General features: G+C 41.4%; 1 protein-coding gene across 1 annotated transcript; it reads left to right on the top strand.

Annotated features, from left to right (window-relative positions):
* The first annotated feature begins 1,769 nt into the window (after positions 1-1,769).
* On the top strand, positions 1,770-23,665 carry LOC125707410 (exocyst complex component 3-like protein 4). Its single transcript, XM_048974532.1, has 14 exons — positions 1,770-1,996; positions 8,705-9,401; positions 9,919-9,981; positions 10,360-10,470; positions 11,868-12,489; positions 13,368-13,485; positions 13,888-14,010; positions 15,295-15,395; positions 16,447-16,545; positions 18,295-18,418; positions 18,738-18,860; positions 21,118-21,270; positions 21,641-21,762; positions 23,118-23,665. The coding sequence occupies exons 2-14, from the start codon at positions 8,714-8,716 to the stop codon at positions 23,338-23,340; spliced, it is 2,670 nt and encodes an 889-aa protein (XP_048830489.1). The 5' UTR covers positions 1,770-1,996; positions 8,705-8,713; the 3' UTR covers positions 23,341-23,665.
* The last annotated feature ends 17 nt before the right edge of the window (positions 23,666-23,682 follow it).

Below are 23,682 nucleotides of genomic sequence, written 5' to 3'. Positions count from 1 at the left end.
CAAGATCTCTGGGTTCTGACAAGATTACTACAACACTAAAACAAAAAACAAAAAAAAACACAAAAAAACCCAAGAACTTAAACTAGCACCTTAACTACAACAATACACTGCATACAATTTTACACATGGCAATCATATTTCAATTCTGTGCACAAGCACAATGATCCTAATTCGGGAATATAATTCCATTACCACTACCCCTTAAATCACGAAAACATGGATGCTATTCAATGCAGCAAGTCAATAGATTAGCTGACGTAGCCTGAAGAAGCTGATCCAGTCAACTGTAAGAAAACGGGAAGAAGATGAGTGACTGCAATGGTCACTACTGACAACATAATGGCTTCGCCTGGCAACCAGCTTATAGGGAGAGCAACACCCTACAAAGACAAAGTTGGCATGACATATAAATTGGACAAACGCAGAGATCCCTTTGATTACCACAGAAATAAAGTTAATCCTGTGAGCTGTGGGGGTGGGGGCTGCACCCTCTGTGAACTCATCGTTCAACCTCATCACTGGCCTGCTGAACTTGAAGACCACCCTTGTCTGCTCATTCCATCCCTCACAATTCTCCCCCTGCATATTTTGACCTGATTACAATAAAGGGGACAAGCTGTCAATCAGTTACAAGCCAAAAAGAGTGGACACAATAAGACGTCCGCCTCCAGGGGCGTGGCGACCCCTTTACTGCACAGTGCACTGCACACAGACCACCACAGATGCCATGATTTATCACTCCAGTCTTTGATCTTGGTGGTTCTCCAACCCTGAAACTCTGTCAGGCAGTCACACAGGAATAGACAGGGGGCGGACTTGTGTCCTCAGACTTGGAGGTCACTAACAGGCAGAAATGCAGAGATCCACCTTGTGGCACACCGTCCTGTCAGGTTTCATCTACATTATGGGGATCCCTGCGTACGCAGGTCTCAGAAAGTGATACTGCATGTGTGTGCAGACCCGCCCACACAAACAATTCAGAACATACATTTATGGTGCAGCAGGCAGGCATTCCTACTGTAAACGCTTCACAAATCCGTCACAGACACCAAGTCCTTACCGAACTGGCAATGACAGCTTTTATTTGATTAATTAAAACAGCTTAATTAGAATTAACATAATTTGTGATTGGACAACTTTTTTCAGGATGAAGAGTCTGGTGACTAGGGTGCTGCGAGAGATTATCTGTATAGATTCTGCGTTCCACTTGTTCCTCAGTCACAAAAGTTTTGATGTTTTATGATTTTCTCTCTGCCTGATAACCTAATCCACAGTTCCAGGTTATTTTCTGACAAAATGAGGGCTTAGTTAGTTCACTGAATAGACAGTACACTTTAAAAAACCAACCTTGCATGCCCTGTGTGCTGTTATCAGATTCTCCCAGGTTCAGTATATCATTGTAATGCCAGAACAGGTCTCTTACTCTTTGAATTGGTTGCCATCTAGTGGTCAGCTTTTATAAAGACAACAAAATACATTCTCACATTTAAAAATCAATTTGTGTTCGTGAGGCATTACTGGCCATTTTACACACTGCAACTGTTTATCGTAAAAATGCGATTCTGTATTTCTGTATGGTACAGAAATGGTATGGATTAATTGTGCAACATCTGCTAAATTGATGCATATTTTGTAAGAATATAACGTGTTAATAGTTACTATAGTATAGCTCATTATACAAGCATTGCTTTTACACAAGCACATCGGTAAAACATTAACCAGCATCCTGCAAAAATGTTGTTCCAAGGTGATTTCACCTAACAGTGAGACCATGTGCCAAAACCTGGAATAACTGTGCGCAACGAATTCCGGTTTATGTTTGTTTTGTCTTTATTTTCTTCAGAGGACATTTCTTTTTGCTTGCTGACTGGAAATCACCTGCATAAAACAAGTCTGAACAAATAATATTCACACCTGAATGAAGATGAAAGTGAAAGCAGCCTTTACGGGAAAAAGCATTTGTTGTTAAGTGAGGAACCGAAGAGCAGCTATCCAGGTGAGCTTCAAGCTAATTAATGTCATTTTTATACGTATTTTTAAATAAAATCACGCAAAATTATAGGTATGCCTTGTTTGTACAACATTTTAAAATAGTTTTCAAATACGTCAATGTGAAGAATGAAAATGTTTTCGCACCAAGTACCACTTTAGATCAGACCGAAGTAGCGAAGTACCACAGGGGTGAACAAAATATAACAGCAGTAGCATATTTTGACTGTCTTCTCGCAAACCACCTGGGTTGTTGTAAGTGTACCATAGTTCGAAAACAACTTCTGTACCGTCTGAACATGAATTACGGCGTTGTTTAGGTTGAAAATATTTACAAATTTCACTCATTGCATCGTGTTCCAATGAAATCTGTTCAGATTTTGTTGCATGTAAGCTAACATTTAAAAAATATGTATGTTACTGTAATGTGAGCGTTCAATTTCTTAGTCTTAAGCAAAGTAAAATTGTATAGGGGATATTAATTTCCACGAAGAACCGAGCCGTACCCGAACCGTACTATGGGGTGGCGCTTTTCCATTGCAAAGTATATGTGAGTGAGCGAGCAGTAAGTGTACAGACATGACCTTCGTGACTAAACAGAGGTGGTTGGGTCACCATTATCTAACTCATGGAAATGCATGGAGAAACCAGTGTTTGCCGCATGGATTACCTGAAGGACAAGGCGTGTATTCTAGAGATGCACTGATTACGATTTTCTTGGCCGATTCCGATTTCCAGTTTTTATATAAGTGTGACCTGCCGATCCCCATTTTTGCTGATTCCTATTATCTTTCTAAGAACTGTAATTTACAGCACATGCAAACAAAAATCATATTTTCTTCAATGCAACTTTTTTATGATAAAAGAAATTGTAAAACTTTACAATTTCCCCCAAACTGCGCTAAATTAAAAACTGCACTTAAACAAGTCTCAAAATAATGTGACTGGAAAGACATACAAATAACAATTAACTGAAAATCAGTTGCCTTATGCTCAACTTTATCTGACGTCTTTTACTTTACCAACCAAGAGCAGGTGCAAAAGCATTAAATAATAAATGTCAGTGACTTATATCATTTACCAGTATGTTTAAATTCACCAGATAACATAACATTTTTTCTCTTTTTTATTTGTCTTAAAATAAGAAAATAAAAACCGGTTACAAACCTCCAAATAAAACCGAAGTGTACTTTACTCCGCAGGGTAATATTATTAATACTAATATTGCATGTCATGCACGTACGAGTCTTACATCGCTAGTCAGCTAGATGAAGTTCAGCCTAAAATCAATAAGTGGTTTCCACTGTATTACAAATTGCAAGCTTTGTGTTGTCTTTACTCACAGTGGAGAACTTTCATGCTGACAGCATGTTAGTAAGTAGCTGGGAGTGTGCAGGCGGCTGTGAGGTCTGTGCCATTGTGCGTAAGATGTGTGGTGCATGCGTAAGTTGGACTGTTCCGGTATTGGAAATACATGACACTAACTGGCTGGTCTCCGGTCTGGGCCTAGCATCCTGAAAATCAGCCGATTCAGGCTGGTTGATCGGTGCATCGCTAGCATATTCTATATATTATTCATTATTAGTAGTATCGCACATCGCAATACATTCTCAAAAACATTGTACTATTGAACAGTTGAATGGAATGGATTCGTAATAGACACCATTTGAACAGTAAATAAGCATCTCTTTGGTTTTACGTTACTGTTCCTCTCCAAACTTGGCAACGCTTTCACTGCACCGACCCTTCTGCATTGGAAAACCGGAGCGAACTGGAACCCTGCTATACCCAGGGCACGGCTCAGGTACGGGTTGATTCCTGTATGGCAGTGGAAAAGCACCATCTGTGAAAGCTGAGTGGAAGAATGCCTATATGAATTAGTGAATTAAGAATCCGATTGACTAATTTCAGAGATGGTCGAAACATTGTCTCGGATCACGATGTGAATTATGCTATTCTGTCAATCAACAAGTGCAGATCACCCGGTATCCTGTTGTATAGTAAACGACACAGCTGAAAACAAAATGCAACTGAGCACCAAATGAAAACAAAACTACCCTCCCCCAAGAGAATGACAGCAAAAGTCCCCAGGTTTTCAAGCTCATACTAAAAAAAAAGAAGCACTGTATAAAAAACAAAAAACTGTTAGTTCCTGTCCAACAAGTTTATGCATCACATCAGTACATAACGAGCAAATCGCAGCAGATTGTGTCCTGCCACTGCGAAGTTAAAGGGATATGCAACAGGGATCAGTATCTGGTGGCTTGAATCTACAAAGAGTATGTGTCCGTCACAGATGGCTTTGTGCAACCTAGATTGGCTGAGCTGGGCTTATCATGTTTCTATGTGGAGGGCAGATATACAGCCGACCAAAGTTCAGTTCTGCAGCTGTGCTACGTATTAACCGGCACATACCAAGCAGCGTAGACCCTTCCTCCTCTTGTGGTGAGAAACTTCTGACAATGTAAATTTTTAAAGATGCAAGGATAACATGAAAGAAACACAAAGTGAAGTTGACCAGACATCTTCGTGGATTATAAGTAGTTCTTATGCAGGCTGTCTCTGCCCACGATGACTGGAAACACAAACTTCAGTGTTTACAATTTTAATGGTGTCATGCCCTGACTGTTCCGATCCTCTTGTGTACCATGCCCCCTCATTTACCTCATGTGGAATCCTGCTGTTGTCAGCTGTTTCTAGTTGTGTTAATTAAGTGTGTGTCTGTGAATGTTTCCCCAGTCCGGTCATTGACGTCGTTCCGTGTTCCTGAGCGTGTCTATTCCGAATAAACCCCGACTGCCCCGACTCCTGTGCCCGCTTCCCCGCTCTATGCCAGCGTGTATGTGACACATGGCACTTCTAAAAACATCTTAGACTGGTAAAACACCATTCTGGCTACTTTCTACATGTGATGTTTTCGGATTTATATAAATCATTAAAATTGTACACGTCCTACAACATTCGTAAATTTTTCTGATTATGAAACAATAGATTTATATTGTACTATAGTGGATGTAAAAAGTGTTCACACCCAAATTAAACTGCCTTGTTTTTGTGATGTAAAAACAGTAGCCTACAGCGATGCTGTAGGGCTCTTGGCAGCCTCCCTGACCAGTTTGTTTAGCCTTTCATCAATTTTGGAGGGATATCTAGTTCCTGGTAACGTCACTGTTGTCCCATATTTCCTCCACTTCTTGATGACTGCCTTCACTGCATTCCATGATGTATCGAATGCCATGGAATTTATTTGTACCCGTCTCCTGACTGATACCTTTCAACAATGAGATCCCTTTGATGTTTTGTAAGCTGTCTGTGAACCATGGCTTTTGCTGTAAGATGCAACTGAGTAAATGTCAGGAAAATCCTACTCGGACAGCCGAACTTTGTTTGGAGTTAATCAGAGTCACTGTAATTGATGGCAGGTGTGTATCTAAAAAGACTGAATGCTGAAATTAAATCAAAAGTTACTTCAACGAAGTTTTAGTTGAAGGGTGTGCACACTTATGCTACCAGGTTATTGTACTTCCCCTCCCCCCCTCCTAACAGATTTGCTTGCTTTTTAATTGAATTGTACAGGTTATAGGTTATAGGTAGGAAACATTTGAAATTATTTATCATGGTCTCATTTTTTACATCTCAGAAATCTGGCAATTTAACAGGGGTGTGTACATTTTTTATATCCCCTGCACATACTGCCGACGAAATTCTGGAGAAAAATGGGAAACATAACCTCACCTTCAGTAAGGTTACATTTTTCAAGCGAAAATAAAAGAGATTATGAAGAGAGACTTAAACATGCCCAAAGCCTTCTGTTGACATTGCAGCCAGTCAGCCTTGATGGTGACATCACGTGCCCGCCACACCATGGGGGAAACCTGTCCTCGCGCCAACTTCCACTTCAGTTCTTCTTCATGCATCATTTTAGTTCATATCAAGTAGTTCCTTAACAGAAAAAAACAATATTATCAATACAAAAAAGTGCAAAATAAAAATTCAGAGTCTTCCCTTTAGTCAGTATCATAGGGGAAATTACTTTCCACATATTAAAAATATCAGAAAAAAGTGAGAGTTTATTCATATGTAATAACAGCTGTCTTTTTCTTTAATCTTATATTTGAACTCAGAATGTTGTTCAAAAAATATAAGTACAAACGTTTTACACTTAATAATGGAAGCTATTATATTTAGATTTAAATTTACTACTATCCAGGGGTATTTGTTCCCCACAATGTGATAATTACTTGACCACACAGACGCAAGCAACTCACCCAGTCAAGCATCATATAACTTTAAACACAACATACACGCAGTAGATGCAACCTAATAATACCAATAATCTGACCAATTGTATCGAAACTACTCGTTAAATTCTCTTTTTCTGCAGTGCGGGGATGTACAGTATGACCAAAAATTTCTATCATGATATTTTTCTAAGATTCTCGCGGTTTTACGGTATCACTGTGGTTTTTTCAACTTCACCCTTGCAGCAAGCTTTTACATCAATAAACGTCTACCAATGTTTTTAAAAGATGTGTTTTATTAATTATTATAAAAAGCCATTTACATTTAGCTTGATAGTATACCTCACATGTTTTTATTACATTATTAATGTAAATTCAGCTCAATAGCCAAGAATTGTTTCGCTGATGTTTTATTAGATTAATAATGTATGTTTAGCTAGATAATGACATGTATTATTGATTATAACGGTATTTTTAGCTCCACAGAGATATGATGTATTGATAATTATGCATATATTTTGCTCCATAGAGTCATGTTTTATTTATTATTGCCATATATTTAGTATCAACAACATGTTTGCTTAACTTGCCTGATCTTAATAAGTATTACCGTGATAAAATGATATTTGGGACTTACAGTAATTATCTTACACGTACAGTCCTGCTACAACGGCACTAATACGTTCCTGACAAACCTCGCAAATAGTGTTTCTTGCTAAGACCTTATAACGTTGTAGTTAATGTAGTGCTTTTCTTTGCAAATACAAATACCATTTCGCGTTTTATTGGACTTGAGTACTAACTGATCAGTCCCGTTAGAACAGATTGGCGGTGTGAAATCACGGGTTGTAGCAGGATTGACTGTAATCTAAATTTTCAAGCAAAGACTGAAGCGGGGGGTATAAATACTATAATTCTGAACAGCTATATATGGAGAATTGTACTGCTATAAAGTTATAACTGTTAGTAAGAAGGGTAGGCACAATTAAAAGAGATCCTCTCTGAATACACTCCGCGCAGCCATCCATTGCGCTTTTAGCAGCAAACAATATTCTATGAATTGCCGCCTATTGAAGCTGTTATTTAAGCTCTGCTGCGGTACGGTGGTAAATGAAAAATTCATACCGAATTAGGGAAATTATAGCCGGTATATGGCACAGTACAGTTTTCCTGATAATACACTGTGATTGTAATAGGAGATACCAGGCAAACACAATTCGATTGAAATGCAGAGTGCTAAGAATTAAATTACGAAAATGTAATGCCCAACTGTAATTTTACAGTGGCTTATCAACCGATAACCTTTTTATCCCTGCATGCCTGAGAGTCCACTGTGGGCTCCATGTGTGACCCCATTAGTTGTCTGGATTGTCCGTTTCTTTCTTCCTTTTTCAATTTAATCTTTTGGGCGCGGGGATAGAAAGCCACCTTTAACTGTCAGTCTGTCACTATAGAAAACGAACTTAGGGAACTTTTTGGTACGGAATCATTTCTGCCAAAAGTAGGATATATCAATTGGAGATCCACATCTTTGTATAGTTCTCTTTTACCAATCTTAGGTGGTTTATTGGAAACGCAAGGAAATGTAAAACAATTAAAAAGTTAGTAAATGTTCTCGTTTGTAAATGTCTTATGTTCTTATAATGTGATACATTATTCTGCCCCCCAGGGCCCAGTACCCGGGGAAACATTGGTGTTGGTTTTTATTTATTAAAGCATTTTAGGCAATATGTTTGCACATTTCTTAAGGCAGGGTACTCAATTTTTATCAGGCTTTGGACACTGACTTTGTTTATATTTAAAACACCAAAGCCTGCTTACATGATTGTTTTTCATATTGATTAGACCTGAGGGGATCGATATACAGTCACAAGACTCAGACATGACAGATGTTTTCATAAAAATAAGATTTCAGTAAACACAGTTTGATTAAAAGTACTTGAACAAAGTGCTGCAGCATGTACTGCCCTCTACCGACTCTTTGAAATAGAAAAACAGTTTGATAGAATCGGTTCTGTGAACTGAACTGAACATCCTGCCACTGGAGCAGAACACAAGGTGGAAGTGGAAGAGAAAGATCCGAATGCAGCAAGCAGGGATCTCAAATCTCAGGCATTGACGTGAAACACCCGCTCTGCTCCTAACAGATATTATCTAACTCTACACTATTGATGAAACTTGAGAGCCATGAGAAGTCAATGAGAACCCATGAAGTCAACGTGACTTTGTCTTATTAGAATAAACTAATCTTGCTCCCTTTTTTTGCTTGCAGTGTTTTTCCTTTGAGAAGGTCAGGGGGGACATGCCAGACTTATACTCTTAATGCTATGCTCCTCCCGACAGTTTCCTGTCCTATGTTTTCTGTAAATAATAGTCCAATGTGGTTTTTGCTAATAGACTCCTGAGGAGCCAGACCCTCGAGACTGATCCCTTGGCAGGAGTGTCGTTTAAGTATTTTTTTCTGCTACCGACAGGCAAACAGGATGACAGGTGTGGTTGAAGTGGCTGACCAAGGGCAAGGTAACATTCAGGAGATGGAAGAGAGGCAGGAGACAGTAGAAAAGGACAACACACAGCACAAAAGCCCGGTGAAGAGCAAGAAGAGGTTTGGGTCATTCTCTTCCTTTAAGAAAAAGAAAGAAAGAAAGTTGGCTTCCTTGTCAGAAACAGAAGATGGGCGAAAGGGTGAAATTTCTATTGAGACCCAAACTCTTAAGCTTGATTCTTCAAGTACAGCTGCAAGTATTCTTGCGTCAGATGAGAACAGAAAATCAGATGGCAGCGACCCACGGTGCAATGACCAGGTGAGGACGGAGAAACCTGAAATAGATATGTCCCTCGGTGAGGAGAGGGGGAGCCTTAGCCAGGGCAAATCAGGCAAGAATCACCACACTGAAGTGGAAGCAAAGGAAGAGAAGACTGAAAACGTCCCCGAAACTCTGACCCCAACTACCGATTCTCCAAGTCAGGCTGCTGACTCTCCTCATGTGGATACGAATGACCAAGCGTCCAGTAGCAGTGCCCAGTGTAAAGGCCAGGTGAAGTCACTCAAGAGGAATAATATGTTTTCATCCTTCAGGAAGATAGGAAAGCAGACAAAATCCCTGCGAATAAAGCAGGGTAAATTCTTCGGAGGAGAGATGGATGAAAAGGGAGACCTTGAATCACCAGGTAAGTCTCACAAACAGGCTACCTGTGAAATGTAATTAATCTGACCGCAGACCAGTCAAACAGCTTTCTCAAGGTCACAGTGGCTAGTCGCTACATGCCACGACGTCATAAACAGCGTGAACTGAAGATTCTTCAGTGTACACTGACTGCTTTTTTTGTGGATTTCCATATTTTGCAGCACTGTAATGTACAGAATGCATTTTGTGTATTTCAGCCCAGTTTATGTAAAAAAAAAACTGCACATTAGCACAATCACAACTATTTTGCCACCAGCAAGGTGTTTACTTAATGAAAAACAGTTGTCCGCTACTTTGAACTACCTAATCTACCTTAACATTCCAGTATTTTTTCTTGGGAACATCCCAGTCTGTGTTGCTCTCTTCTCTTAGCCAAAGGTATGTGTAATGCTGAAGCACTGGACACACCTGTTGGTTCAGTGAGCACATTATGGGCACATTACCTCGGTTCATGAGAGGTTCTGCTGTCATGCGGAAGGTTGCTCTGTTTTCTCTGCCAGGTCTAAATACCAGTGATTCTGCAACCAAGGACAGAAGAAAAGGTCTTTCCAGGACGCTTTCTGGTAAGGTTTCATAAAGCCCGCAGGGCCCGTATAGCTCAGTGAAAAATTTGTCTTGCTGCCAGATTCTGCTGGGATTGTAATCTCTGATTAGTGCTGTTACAGGTCAGTACAGAGAAAAGGGGCATGTTTCTGTCCTTCCTGTAGTATTCCTGTAGTTTTTTACTGAGAGAGCATGTCTTCACATGATTATATAATATAACTGAAATTAGGCTGCAATGGATTGGCGTCCCGTCTTTGGATGTTCCCTGCCTTGCGTCCGTAGCTTCCAGGATAGACTCTGGACCCCTTGCAACCCTGAATAGGACAAGTGGTCACAAAAAATGGATGGATGGATGGATGGATGAGTAGAATTAAAATAAGTTTTTTTTCTACAAAAAGACCCCACAGAATTCTTACGGGTGAAGAGAAACTTACAGGATGAACATTCCAAGCTGCTGACCTTATTTGAAGAATACCCACCTCTGGAGATCCCAGACACACCTCTGTCAGGTGGGCACCGTACCTAACCTGCCACAGAACTTCTATTTGCCATGTTTATTTGTTATTTATTCATAAGTGATCAGTTTTGGCATTGGTAGGACATCCACTTCGCCTATTTACGCACTGACCATCTTGCCAGTGCTTGTATAACAGCGGCAGGATTTGAACTCGCGCCAGTCTGGTTTCTGTCAGTTTTCGCATCAGTCTGGTTTCTGTCAGTTTTCCCACCAGTCTGGTTTCTGTCAGTTTTTGCATCAGTCTGGTTTCTGTCAGAATTTTGCACCTGTCTGGTTTCTGTCAGAATTTTGCACCTGTCTGGTTTCTGTCAGTTTTTGCATCCGTCTGGTTTCTGTCAGAATTTTGCACCTGTCTGGTCTCTGTCAGTTTTTCCACCAGTCCGGTTTCTCTGCTAGAGAAAGAGAACCAAATTGGTTGTTTTTTTAATTCATCAAAATTAATCTGTTTTCAGTGGTCATCAGGGATCAGGTATATTTTTGGGGGTGAACAAAGCACACCACGTGTGGCCAACCAGGGTGGGGGAGTGGGCTTCCTGGTGACCCCCTCGTGATCGACCAGAAGACCACTAGTGACGAAATTGAGCATCATCCGTTAATCATCTCCCGATGGACTTGGAGACATGCCACAGTCGACTGATCAGCATTTGGGCAGCTCTGGTTTACAGAACTAATTGCTTCATGTTTTGTTTTCATTTTTTGGTGAGGAGCAGCACCTGGGGTGGGCGCGTATTTACTAAGGGAAGCCAAAGCCACCTCTGGCCACACTTTCTGATTCGCCTTGTCTGGTTTATAAGTGTTTAATCATTTCAAACAGAGATACATTAAGTGGCTAGTTTAGGTGTAAGTATTTGTTGTTGCAAACAGCCTGCTCGAATCGTACGGCTGCACTATATACAGCCCACAGACAGAGTCAAGACGTTCACTTGATCGACTAAGTATTAGAACAGCTAAGGTGTGTGATCCATTTGATTTTCAACATGGCGTGGTTGTTGGTGAGCCTTGTGGTGGTCCCAGCATCACTGAAACATCCACCATCCTGGGATTTTCACACGTAAGAGTATTTAGAGTTTAAAGAGAATGGCGCACTACACAAAACATCCAGTCCATGGCATTTCTGTGGCCAAAGTCACATTGAAGTGCAACAATAACAGCTCAGTACAATAGTGGTGTGCAGAAAGGCTTCTCTGAGCGTGTAACTCATTTACTGTTAGAGTGGTTCTCACTCCTAAGCTGGGTGTAGCAAAAAAAATGATCAGTGAGTGCTGGTGTCTCCAAGGTCATGTTTCACAGTCAGTGCAATAGGATTGGAAGACCATGACAGAGGACTGGCTATTAATACATTAGTATGCACAGTCATATGAGGAGCTGCATATTTTGTTCATGTTTCAGTTATGCAGATCAACTGTGAGATTGAGAAGAAACACCTCGAGGAGGCCCATGTGAATCTGCTCTCCATGCGGCAGGAGCTTAAGAGGGAACTGCAGGAGAATAGCACAGAGGACCTCCCCAAGGAGATGGCCATGAAGGAGAAGGACCTTAATCTTCTCTATAGAGCCCTCCGAGACAAGATGATGAACGTCGTCCGAAACTCAAACAATGAGCAGCCCTGTGACACAGACCTGTTGGTTAAAGTGGCTCAGATAATCCAGGAGGAGGAGAAGAGGGAGAAGGACCCGGGCAGTGGGGAGTGGAGCTGGAGGGACTCCTGGAAGGAGGCAGTGAGGGATGGGGTTAAGGCTAAGATCAAGAGTGTGGCCCTAGACACCAAGGAGCAGAACAGGTCATGGCTGGCTGTTCACCTTGGCCAGCTAGGCAAGGCTGTGGTGGAGGACTTGGAGGACGTGAAGAACAACCTGAAGAAGTGCTACCCTCCCAGCTTCGATGTCTTTAACACCTACGTGGACAGCTACCATCAGGCCATTGCCCAACACCTCAAGGAAATCCACCAGAAGGAGCTAGAAACCAAAGATTCCTATGTTCTGCTGAAGTGGATTCTGAACGATTACAAAAGGTGAGTTTCCTGTAGGGCTGTCTATCTTAGGAAGTTACGTAGCAGTGTGGAGTTCCATAAATAATACATTTTATTTTTTCAAATCATATATTACACATTCAGATACTTGGGTCTGACTGTCATTTTGATAGGAATTATGTAGCATGCATGTTACAGAGAATCAGAATCAGCCTTATTGGCCAAGTATGTTTACACATACAAGGAATTTGACTCTGTTTTTCTATCTGTGTAGTTAAACAGGACAGCAAAAACGTAATTACAAAAATCAAACAATTAGATACTATATGTACAGAAGAGACTTAAGCCAGGGGGCCACAGTGCAAAGGTGCATAGTGTAAAAATAGATTAAGAAGAGATCTTTGCAGCTATGGAATTTGACAGAAGAACTGGTTTCCCTGTTCTGATGCCAGTATAGTTATGAGCTGGGACAGTTACTGCTGGTTATTTAATGGAAATGTGAAACGGACTTTTGGTGTTTTGATCCCCTTGGATGGGAAGGGCAATGAAGTTTTGATTGTGGTGTATTATTAAACTATTTTTTTGAGTAAATCTGTACAATCCAGTCCATTGTTTATCAAACTGGTCCTCGGGGAGCTGGGAGGGAACAAGAACATGGACTGGTCCCTACGGACCAGTTTGAGAAACAGTGATCTAATCAACGTGCTGGTAAATTTGGAAATTGCTCGCGTTGTTTGAGACGCTGCCTTCCCAAGAATGTTGTAGAAAATAAACTGCTCACCTGCTCTTGGTAAGAAGACTTTCTGGGTTATCACATGACTGGAGAACAGGATGCCTGCGTTGTAGTAATTGGAGAGCATGTTTTTATTTCGTCTGACTTGCTACCTTTACTGCTAATATTGCCTAAACCAATGACACAGCGAGAATATGATGGGCAGCCCAACCCTCCAACCAGACATGAGGAAAGATGACCTGACCCTCCCCCTTGAGGACAGTTTTCTGCATCAGATCAAGGAAACATACTGTGATCAGATAAAGGTGAAGATCTCCGCAACCGAATATGCCAGCTAGAGATGATGCGATTTCTATTCAAAAGATCACATTTTACGCAGCCAGTTTCCATTACATAACACTGTCTGATTCCCTACTGAACTACTCCACAAGCCTCTTTTCAATCTGGTTAAACACCTGGGATTTAGGTGTCTGCAGTTCTATCAAGTATTTGCACAAAAGTGTTGGGGGCATGCAAAACAGGCAAAGCTGATTAAAGTGTTTAGAGGCTTGAGGGTGACCGTTGCATAATTTAGTTGGCAAGTGAATCACGGGAAATTATTCCTTTTTATGTTTCTGGCTGTCCAGGGACCAGCAAGGTGTTTACTGGAATTAGCCCTGTTTCCTCTGTTTAGATACCCTGCAGTTACCGAAATTCTCACTTTTCAGGGTAATTTGAAAATAAATCTGGAAAACATAATAAAGCTTCAAGAGGAATGTTGGACTGAGAAGAAGGAACCTGACATAGAAGACGGATTGTATCATTCCGAAATTCACATAGATATCTGGACGGTATTGCAGTTTCATTATTTAATCCTTTATATGGATATTATAGGAAGCATATGAATATTTGAAAGTGATATATACCCCGATCAGCCATAACATTGAGACAACTGACAGGTGACGTGATTAACATTGATTATTTTATTACAATGGCGACTGTCAAGGCTGCCAATATATATTAATTATGTTGGAAGCAGGAAAAATGGGCAAGTGTAAGGATGCGAGTGACTTTGACAAGGGCCAGATTGTGATGGCTGGGCGACTGGATCATCTCCAAAACGGCAGGTCTTGTGGGGTATGCAATGGTTAGAACTTATCGAAAGTGGTCCAAGAAAGGCCAACCAGTGAACAGGGATGGGGTCACGATGTGTGTGGGATGCGTAAAATAGCCGGTCCAGTCCAATCCCATAGGAGAGCTACTGTAGCACAAATTGCTGAAAAAAATTTATGCTGGCTATGATAGAAGGTTGTCAGAACACTCAATGCATCTCAGTTTGCTGGGTATGGAGCCGCGTAGCCGCAGACCGGTCAGAGTGCCCCTGCTGACCCCTGCCCACCATCCAAAGTGCCTTCAATTGGCATGTGAGCATCAGAACTGGAATGAAAGAAGGTAGCCTGGTCCGATGAGTCATGTGTTCTATCATGTCCAATGAGTCATGTGCCAGATGCATGTGTGTTGTTTACCTGTTGAAGAGACAGCACCAAATTGCCCGTAGGTGTGCATGACTGGTGAGTGTGCCCTGCGATGGATTGGCACCCCATCCCGGGTTATTCCCTGCCTTGTGCCCGTAGCCTCAGAGCTCCAGACCCCCCGCGACCCTGAATAGGATAAACGGTTGTAGAAAATGGATGGTTTGAAGGACATGAAAAAGAGTTCAAGGTGTTGCCTTGGCCTCAAGATTCCCAAGGTGTTCATCTAAATGACCATCTGTTGAGTATGCTATACAAATAAGTCTGATCTATGAAGGTCCCGCCTTCTAACTAACAGTACTTCAAGGATCTGCTGCTACCATCTTGGTCCCAGATACCGTAAGACATCTTGAGAGGTTCTGTAGAGTCCATGTCTCGTCAGATCAGAGCTGTTTTGGGGGCATAAGGGGGATCTACATAATATTAGGCAGGTAATTTTATTGTTATGGCTGATCGGTATGTGTACTATAGTATATCCCGGTTTGAGTGTAACATTTTTTATATTATTTTCTTTGTTTTACCACTAGAGGGAGACAAAGACAATTCCATTATTCCCAACCTGCAAAATGTGATTTAATACTTGTTTTTGGTGTTGTCTCCAAGGTCGTCATGGGATACATTACATGTTCCAGAGATTTTGACATACACCTGCAAGAGAAAGTAGCACATGTCTGTATGGAGGAACTAATGCATTTTCCTGAATGGTAACGGCACATCCATGAATCCATTGTCCTAGTTCGGTATAATGCACACACCCATAGATACATAAAAAATGATTTTGATAGAAATCGTCTAATTGTAAGTGTATTGAAATAAATGACATAATACAGCAACCAACGTAATGTATCAAAAAAATAGTAGAAAAACGTAATATGAAGACAAACCGAAGGATCAGACAGATTTTCTTTGGTAAAATAATGATAAAAATTTGTAATCCATCACTATGGGCACATCAAAATGGTAAAAGGGAATTTATCCTATTAATAACTAACAAACATATGTAGAGGTTATGGTTTTTGCTATATTCAGCAGAAACAAATGTCACCTCTTTGCAATAAGGCTCCCTTTGCCACTTATGAATGGTAGTAAGTCATTAATGAAAAGAAAACTGTATTATAGCTTGTTTATAATTGTCTATTAATGATTCACAAAATGTTACAACCTAATTAGTAACCTGATTATAAATCATTCATAAACGCTTTTTTAAGGGTAGTCATTATAAAGTGGCACCGAAACAAATACACTTCACATGTTTATAGCAGATCAAATAGTTATTACAGAATACCAAATTTGCATTTTAAATATGCATTTGAAATATATTTATCAAAAATACTGCCCAGTTCCGCACATATGCCCATACTCACGGTAGCGTGATTGACAGTAACCCGTTCGGCTAAACTGCACACCTTCAGATTATGCGTATCCAGATTATGCGTATATTGCATGGAACGTCTGCTGGCACTTTTTGTTATGAAACAGCCAGAGTTTGCTCTTGAGGTCAGGAACCCAGTTAGAAAAAAAGAGTGTGTTGTGGGACAATGCCGAACACTTGAAATGCATACCATGGCTAAAAATACAAATCAGATTATACTGATCCTTGACATGGAATGTTATACGTGTCAGAGATATATCATGCTTTGTGTTAAGGTCCATCATATGATGAAATAATACATATTTGTATTAGTTTTACAGTTTGTTAAGTGAGATCATGAGAAATCTGTCTCCTGTGTTTTCCTGTCTTCTTCTTTCCTACAGGTTTGAAACCCGGTTCAGTGAGTGGAGCAAAGCCAATATGGCGTCTTCTCTTGGGGCTCAGTATCAGGTCGCCTACATCAACAGTTTCACTGTCCTAAAGTACGTCCCGAGGCGATTAGGAGATACAGACATTGCTGAAAGATAGATTCCTATGAATATGCTGCAGAAAATCAGCAGCATTGCAGATCTCCTGCTCCTCTCTGTCCTGGTTAGAAGGTCACAGCTATACACCCACACACTCAGTCGTCCAGGGTGGTCACAGTGATTCCCACACAGCCTGGAATTCTTTAAAACATCCCACGTGTTTCCCCTACTGGATAAGTATCTAACTGGAAGGAAGAGTGTTTAATGGTCAGGCAGTATAATGTATGAGCGTCTGCATTTATTTTCACTATAAGCTGATGTGGTTTAGTCTTGATCTTTGGCTAATTCTTGAAATTTGCTAATTCTTCTTGAACTTCAACCAGCGGGTAAGGAAACCACAAAACATGCCATTTCACTTGGGCGGACAGCCAAGCAGAAGCCAGTGTTTAATTTCACTGAGGATGGGATGAGATGTGTTTGTTTGCAGTAACGAGCACAAGGATGTTTGGGTCCGTAATGCATCATGGAATATAAAGACACTATTAGGCGACTTCACTTTTTTGTCTGTTTGTCCATATTTGTTTCGCATTCATAAATAAATGTAATTTTATTTTCATAGAAATAAATTGCCCCAAAATATCTGTCAAAGCTCTAACGACAAAAGTAACTTATGTAAAGTGATCACAGATAGTCTTGCTTAATTCTGTAAAAAAAAAGAATGCAAATGTATTGGTTTTATAACAAAAATCATTACTTTATTCATCTGTTTACATAATGTATACAGTACCAGGCAAAGGTTTAGACACATATACCTATAGAAAGGTTATTTTGTTCTCTACATTTCAGAATATGTATAAAGATATAAAAATGATAAAATAACAAATATGGAATTATGCACTGAGCAAAGAAGTATTTAAAAACAATCATTTGTCTGTGAGTTGGGAGTCAAAGGTTGCTGGTTCAAATCCCATTTTTGGCAAAGTGATCCCACCACTGGACCCTTGAGCAAGACCCTTAACCCCAATTCCTCCAAGGACTGGCTAATCCTAATTTCTCCTCTACGCCAGTTTCATGAGGTGGCCTCCTGGGATGCTTTTCCTGCTGTCCTGAAGGAGGTCCCACATATATGCTGAGCTCTCATTGGCTACTTTTCCTCCACTCTCTGATCAAAGTCTTCCAAAACCATCCTCGGTGGCCAGGTTTTGTGATGTGACGCTGTCTACTTCATAGGCAGCTTGGCATCTCCAAGCCTTTGACTGCTACTGTATATCACATTACAAACAACCAGTAGTTATAAATAAAACATTTATTTCAAGTAGTAATACATTCAAACCCAAACTGTAGTTCTAAAACGGCTGTTCTGAGTTGAAAAGTTTATTGACAAGCATCGTCGGGTGCTTTTTAATTAATAACACCTTTGCAGTAACATAAAACACCAAACATTTGTGTTTAGTATCAGTTTGGGAGCCAATGACTACAATTGCATTTACTTACAAAATGACGAGAACGGAGCTGAATTAGTCAATCAAAAAAATTATGAAACTTAAAAAGAAAATGTCTGTGCGTAAGATATGTGCAGATATGTTAAACATTGCTGGTCAATGGACTTTAGTTATGAAAGCAATAAATTTGCCATATTTTTGCAGGATTAAGCAAGCATCTCAAGTCTTTCTGTGAGCACGGTATGTCAGGTACTTAACATATCATGGAACAGAAAGACACTATTCGCTTGCTTCATTTTTTCATCCGTTTGCCCTGCTCCAGGGGACACATAGAGGAGAGCAAAAAGATTAGCCCAAATCAGGTGACCAATCTGGAGAAGAAGATTGAGACTGTGGTCCAAAGTCTGGGTCAGATGCTGATGGACCAGTTCAAGACTGACTTAGAGGTGAGACGTTGTTTCAGTTACTGGCACTTAATTAAGACCTCCTTGGGAATGAGCGTTTGTTGCATGTGTGTCCTTGGCTGTGCGGCTGGTATCATGCTATGATGTTGGTTTTCTTTCCAGCTGAGATATTTTAGCACATGGGCAAGCTGGTGTGTGAAGATGCTCTTTTTCTGTAAGGCTGATTATTACCGGATATCGTGGCACTATTGTTTGTGGGTTTTGAGACTCCATACCGAACCTACACAGGATGAGCGGAAATCAGCAGTAGGTCCTTTGGCCTTTCCCATTGTTCTGCTAATACATATGCATCCGCCGACAGCCGTACTTTAGGAGGATGATGACCAGGAAGTGGCTCTCCACGGACGCCGACTTCCAGAAGATCCTGGGCAGAGTTCAGGAGATTTCCAAGCACTGCTGGAGAATGAAACCACCCTACGTAAAGGTGTGTTCAAGGAATGTGCCAAAGGGCCATTGACTGTCTAATGAAGCATCTTACATACTTGCTCATTCACAGGAAGACAGACCTCTGTGAATGTAATTTTAGATTGAGATAAACTTTATTGACCCCAGGGGGAATTTCTTCTGCATACAGCAGCAAGTACAGATGGACTTACACACAGTGCAGACCAGGTCAGGTTTACAATCATTTATAAAAGAATGGGTTGTTCTGAGGAGATTAGTGAATTCAGGCATGGTACTGTCATAGGATGCCCCCATTGCAATAAATTATTATTCTTTTATTCTTGTAAACTCACTGCATAAAACTTAAAAAGAATGGACACTGCCGCAAGTCAAGCCCTCTCTCAAAACTTGGCCCGATATGCATGAGAATGGAGGGTTAGGGTTTGTTGGTAACATCTTGACTGGGATAATCACACGGCCTGTATGTTGACAGAATTGAGCCCTTTCTGGTTCCTCAAGACTTCCACGATGATGAAATTGACTCATTTCAAATTTCATGAACCAACACCTCTGCTTTGTATAGTTGTAATTTAGGGAAGTACCGCTTAGCTCAACACCACAGTACACAAGAGTACAGTAACTCCAGGATTGCAGCAACTTGCAAGATATTCAAATGTAATTTTTGAATCAGTTGTTTTCCTTGAGCAAAGCAAACTGGTGCACATGGCAAAACGGGCACAAGTCAGTGACCTGACATTTATTTTCCTGTTATTAAAAGGAAATTGAAAACTGCCAGGGCTCATTTTGTTAGGCAGTAGTGAGATTGTGAGATCAAACAGGGATAACAGGAAGTGTGCAACACTAAACAGAAGTCACGGGGAGGTCCCCAGCACTATGCAAGACGCCCATCTGTTTCATAATCATGGGCACAAAGTTGTTAGGGTGATCTTCTCTCTGCTCAGCCATCTGACCATTTTATTTTCTTGTATAATCAGAGAGCTGCCCTGTGATGGGTTGGCCCCCCATCCAGGGTTGTTCCCTGCCTCATGCCCATTGCTTCCGGGATAGGCTCCGGACCCCACCTCGACCCAGAAGGATAAGTGCTTTGGAAAATGGATGGATGGATGGATAATCAGAGAGCTTCATATAGCATTCATAATGCATAATAAAATAAGCATGGCTATAATGTGTTGTGCCTTTTTATAAGTACTTATAGCCATGTTTATAATGCTTTATGAATGCATTATAATGCATCATGAAAGTATTTATAATGCATTATGATGGCTGCTTAAAGTAAAGTGTTACCATAAAGAGTGTATTTCATGATTCCCACTACAGAGTGAGCCATATTAATTCTATTCCAGTTTACTATAAACGTAATGAACTCCTGGCCTTTTCACGATGCTGAAACACTAGCAAACACCAGATGAGTCCAAGCTGTAAACAGCCTTGACTAAATGGAAAGAGCCGCCAGTGGGAGGGACCGGGCTTTCATTTTCAGTGCAGCAGTTTCTTTAAATTGGAGTGGTGGTATCAAACTTCAAGGAGGCATCATTAACAGTTCCTTAAAGAAAACAATGTAGAAAATGAACAAAATAGCATTTGAGGTGATAAGGCTTCTTTGAGGAAGCCACGCCGCTTTCAGAGAGATCACCGAACATGCCCTTATTTTCAGCTAAGAGAACTTAGTAGAATTTAACCGGCTTCATACATCCGAACATATAGGAAGCGGATGCCCAACCGCTGGCTGGAAGCATCTGGAGGGGAAAGGCCATAAAGCCTGACCTTGGTCCGGCTGCGGCTGGATAAATCGACTCTGCGGCACACCCTGAACATGAGCCGTGAGCCAGACGGAGAGCGAGCAAGACATGAAGCTGGCTGAGTCGAGCCAGGAGCCGTGCCAGACTAGGGGGTGGCTACTGGATAGAAGGAAACAAAAATCAGGCAGGAAGAGCACCCAGATGGAGTAAACATGACAAGCCGGATGGGGATGGGGTCCAGACCAAGGCTAACCAGAGGGGAGACAGAAATTTCCCTGTAACAGCAAATGGCTTCTGTTTAGGTCTAGCTGGAGAATGACCCTAATTAGCTAAACCTCTGAGAGCCAAGTGAAAGTGACACAAAGGAGTTTTGTGAGGACAAAACTCTGCAATTTCTGTTGGTAAATTTCCCCTTATTTCCATATGACAAAGATTTAACATAATTAAAGACATTTTTAGATGGATGTCTTCAGTTTCATTTTATCAAGAGCTGGCTCTTGATGGGTGCCCACTGTAACATGACGCTTTTTGTGGCAGACGTTTGTGGCCAAGGTGCACTACCACGTGGTGAGAGAGTACATCTCCCAGTTGATGAAGAACAACTACTCGTGCAAGAACAGGAAGCACGAGAGAGCAGCTGAAAAGATGAGCCTGGAGTGGGGCAACCTGCAGAAGATCTTTGAAGACACGGTGGGCCTGGCTCAGCAAATCAACACGCTGAATTCAGTTTTGTTTATTATAACAAATACTTAATTGCTGGATGGATGGATGTATTATGCCCCAAAATGTCTGTCAAAAGTCTAACAACAAGAATAGGACCATATATAGCGATATCTCCCAACACATGTTGACGTTTGCAGTTTGAGTGACAATCACGCAAATGAATTGAGTGAAGTAAGGCCGTAGAACAGCTGAAAATATTCAACCCTCTCAACAAAATGGCACATGGAACTCTAAATACACTGTTTTGTTTGTATTCCACTACTTCTTTGAAAACTACCTAGTGTTCTGAAAAGACTGTTCTATTGTTCTGAAAGACTGTCACTTTTCCGGCCTGCAGGGATCCACCGCGGTTTGGCTGTACCCCGTTGGGAAGCACCTGAGCGACATAATTGGACAGAGCAATAAAAAAAACATCAAAAACAGCCTTGAACCTCTGGTCAGGGACTACCCTGATATAAGGTACTGTCTGCACCGGCCAGCCATCTCATTACCGCATTCTGAAGCTGTTTGGAGGTGAGGTTGCCATGACCTTAGATGAGGACACCCCTTTCTTTATAAGTCACTAACAAGCTCTTGAGTTCCAGGCCTAGCTCTTCCTCGACTCTCTTCCGTTTCTTCGAAAACAATTAAAAATAGCAATTAAAGCCCCCAATTCTCATTCCTTCCTGCTCACCATACCTCAAGCCCTGTGTGACAAGCTTCGGTAAACAATTGCTGCTGATACTGGTCATATTAGACATGTTTACAGTCGCTCCCAGCAGGATAGAGTATCAGCATGATAAAAGTGCTTTGGTGGGCGGCACAGCTGTCGTAGTCGCATGAAATGGAATCCCCCTCGCCAGTCCCTGGGTGTAAGCTTGGCATCTGTGAAAGTGAGACTCCCCCCAAAGGCAGTGATCAAGACGGACCTGTAAAGACCACCTTTCATACCATGGAGGTGTCCAGAGAAATCTAATTGTCTTCTGGGCCAGTGTCAACTGACTCAGAGGCACTGTTAATTAAAAACACATGCTGAGAAAGTTGGGGGGGGGGGGGGGGGGGGGGTCTAAAGATGCCCTTCCAATCAGCCTCCTAGTTTTCCTCCTGTACTTCCCCACATTTAGTGAATCTTGCAGCTGGAATTTCCCCGTCAGTGGCAATTAATTTTCTTCCCGGCAGCCCACTGGGAGTTGGCTCTGCCCTAAGCCTTACAGAGGTCCTGTAGACCTTATTGCAACAGGTCATTTTTTGCTTCTCGGTCAAAGACGAAAAAAGTAATCCTCCAGTAAACACTGCTTGAAAGGACAAGAAAGAATTTTCTTGGGGGAGTTTTCTGACACTGTTTGGGTTTTTTTAGCTTATTACTTAAGGAATGTATTAAGAAACCTTGCAGGCGGAGTTGAAACTGTGTCTGAAGCCGGTTGTTGTAAAATTGTTTGGGCTGATGCAATCCTGACCCAAACAATCCATGTCTGGAATCAAAAGCAGGGAGTTACACGCTACCCCACTCAGACTTTTTCGTGTTCAACTTCTAGGGATTTTTTTTATTGTGGCCGAAAGAACATTATTTGTATGAGGTTGTGGTAACTGACATAACTTGCGGGTTAGGAATTTTGTGTTGGTTCTGAAAGAAAGCACAGTATTTTCCATTACGGAAAAGAAATGGAAATAGGCTGAAGTGTCGGGGGGGGGGGGGGGGGGGTGGCAGGGGGAGGGAAGTACCGATATCTCCAATGCCCTTTCCAAGTCGTCTGTGAAAAGTGCCAGATGGCCCCTGGTTTATTTGTAGTTTCACTTTGCCTTGCCTCTCATGGAGTCTCTGTCCTGTCTCCCAGTCAGCAGCACCTCTCGGCCGTGCTGTACTTCCGAGGTGTGACACGGGGCCGGGAGCGGAAGCTCATCCTTCGGAAGCTGGTGGAGCTGAAGAAGACCATGGGAGATGGGGGCTTCAAGGACCAGGCACTTTTCAGCGACATCCATACAGGTGGCAACATACCTGTAGGCTGCAGGGACAGTTTGGCGCTGCTCTGCAAGTCCTCATCCCTGCCTGAGCGTTAGCCACAAACGCCAGGGCACAGACGAACTCAAATATCACAATAATCATATTATACTGTGATTTTTTAATATATAGCCATATAAGCTTCATACAGTGCTCTGTCAAAGGAGCCCAACTGCCCTGTGAATTTTAGTTCACTGTAGCTGAATTGTTTGTTTGCTGTATCTGAGTAACAGAAACTACAGGCCAGTTTCTTTTTTTCTCCATCTGCCTTGTGACCTGTAGCTTAACATTATATAAAAAAATGTTAAATTATTCATTTTATTGAAGAAGAATATGAATATAGTCACCAGACTCTGATATATTAAACCATGCTCTCAGTCGTTACATTTTGGTTATCTGTT

This window comes from Brienomyrus brachyistius, chromosome 14 (assembly GCF_023856365.1).
Source record: "Brienomyrus brachyistius isolate T26 chromosome 14, BBRACH_0.4, whole genome shotgun sequence".
Taxonomy (NCBI): domain Eukaryota; kingdom Metazoa; phylum Chordata; class Actinopteri; order Osteoglossiformes; family Mormyridae; genus Brienomyrus; species Brienomyrus brachyistius.
Note: the sequence above shows the minus strand (reverse complement) of the source record. Positions and strands in the feature narration are given on the sequence as shown.